The following is a 1,673-nucleotide window of genomic DNA, read 5'->3' as shown; positions in this document are numbered from 1 at the left end:
GTTTAACACTGAAATTTTAACACTCCTGTTTTTGCTGTGTACACTGCAAAAAATGTCCATCTAAGCAAGTTTTAAAATCTTATATCCAGTCAAAATGTCTTTTTGAGATTGATTTACTAAACAAGAACTGACTGTGTAAGAATAATCATCTTGTTTTCAGAATGTATAAGATTATTTGTCTTGTTAGCCTGAAAATTTGACTCAAATTCAGCCAAAAATGTCTGCCAATGGAGTAAGAAAATTTTTTACTTGATAAGATTCTTGAAAAACTTGATTTGACTCTTATTTTTCTTATTTCAAGAATCTTACCAAGTAAAATTTTCTTACTCCATTGGCAGATATTTTTTGACTTAATTTGAATCAAATTTTCAGACTAAGACAAATAATCTTACACGTTCTGAAAACAAGATTATTATTCTTACACAATCAGTTCTTGTTTAGTAAATCAGTCTCAAAACAAGATCAAAAAGACTTTTTGGCTGGATATAAGGTTTTAAACTTGTTTAGGTGGACATTTTTTGCGGTGTAAGGACATTAACTGTAGTTGTAAATCCTCCTCTCAGCTTCACGAAGAAGTGAGTCCAGAGGAACCGAGTCCTGGAAGAGGCAGCTGGAGCTGGCTATCGCCTGGAACCGAGTGGACATCGCCAAGGCTGAGATTTTCACTGAGGAAAGCCAGTGGAAGGTAGGTTTACACAAAACAATGAAGCACTAATACATTTTAAATTCATCTCAAATCAGCACAATTCAATTTAATAATACTTTATTAATGCTAAGGGGAAATTAAATGTTGTAACTCATATTATCCTAGTTTCTTTGAATTATAGATACTGCTGGCTGTGTATGAAAGAATAAATAAATTATTGGGAAAATGTTTCAGTCTGGTGAAACCTCTTCAAGTTCTGCAGAAGCCTATAATCATGCATTCAACCAAATCATGTGTTAGAGCAGAGAAACCTCAAAAACATGCAGAATAGTGGTTCTCCAGGACAAGGATTTAGATTTATAAGGTGTTTGACTGTTTGGCAGTCAGATGAGTCAGTAGCAAGTTAAAAGAATTGTTAGAAATAATAATTTCAAGGATAATAAAATGTAGTTTCGATCTTGATGCCTTTCTTTCTCCAGTCCAGCGACCTCCACTGGGCCATGTTCTCAGCCTTGGTTGGCAACAAGCCTCAGTTTGTGAGTCTGCTGCTGGAGAACGGCGTGAGCCTGAGGGATTTCCTGCAGGACGAAGAAACTCTGCGGCTGCTCTACAACCACATGCCCAGCTGCTTCTTCCTGTGCAAGCTGGCCAAGCGGGTCAAGAGCGCTTGTCGCAACAAGACGAAGGGCTTCGGCCGGAGGGCTCGCGGAAGCACAACGAAAGGTGAAATGATCTGCTTGTCTCAYGTGTCTGACGAGGTGCACCACCTGCTGGGAAGATTCACCAAACCCATCTACCCTCCCTCCACCATGACGTACCACCTCGACATGTCCATAACAGACACGTCAGTGTCAGTAAGTGTTTATCCAACTTACTTATTATTCTTTAGCATCATAAATCTGACAAACGTTTGCAGCAAAGTGTTTTTTTTTTCTAAATGGAAAACTTATTCTGTTAGTCTAACCAATTTTCTTTTAAAACTTCAAGCTAAATTTAATTTTAAACTAATTTATATTGAATATTTATA

At 37.3% G+C, this 1,673-nt stretch overlaps 1 protein-coding gene across 1 annotated transcript in view; it reads left to right on the top strand.

The window, feature by feature from the left end:
* trpm2 (transient receptor potential cation channel, subfamily M, member 2) overlaps positions 1-1,673 on the top strand; it is a gene marked incomplete in the record, with an annotated part of 20,069 nt that overhangs the window by 7,558 nt on the left and 10,838 nt on the right. Inside the window, 2 exon segments of the mRNA XM_014016730.1 lie at positions 564-685; positions 1,126-1,500. Of these exon segments, the coding sequence (XP_013872184.1) occupies positions 564-685; positions 1,126-1,500 (497 nt within the window).

The sequence above is a fragment of the Austrofundulus limnaeus genome, unplaced genomic scaffold (assembly GCF_001266775.1).
Source record: "Austrofundulus limnaeus strain Quisiro unplaced genomic scaffold, Austrofundulus_limnaeus-1.0 Scaffold152, whole genome shotgun sequence".
NCBI classification, from domain to species: domain Eukaryota; kingdom Metazoa; phylum Chordata; class Actinopteri; order Cyprinodontiformes; family Rivulidae; genus Austrofundulus; species Austrofundulus limnaeus.
The sequence above is the reverse complement of the archived record's forward strand: the minus strand, read 5'-3'. Positions and strand labels throughout refer to the sequence as shown.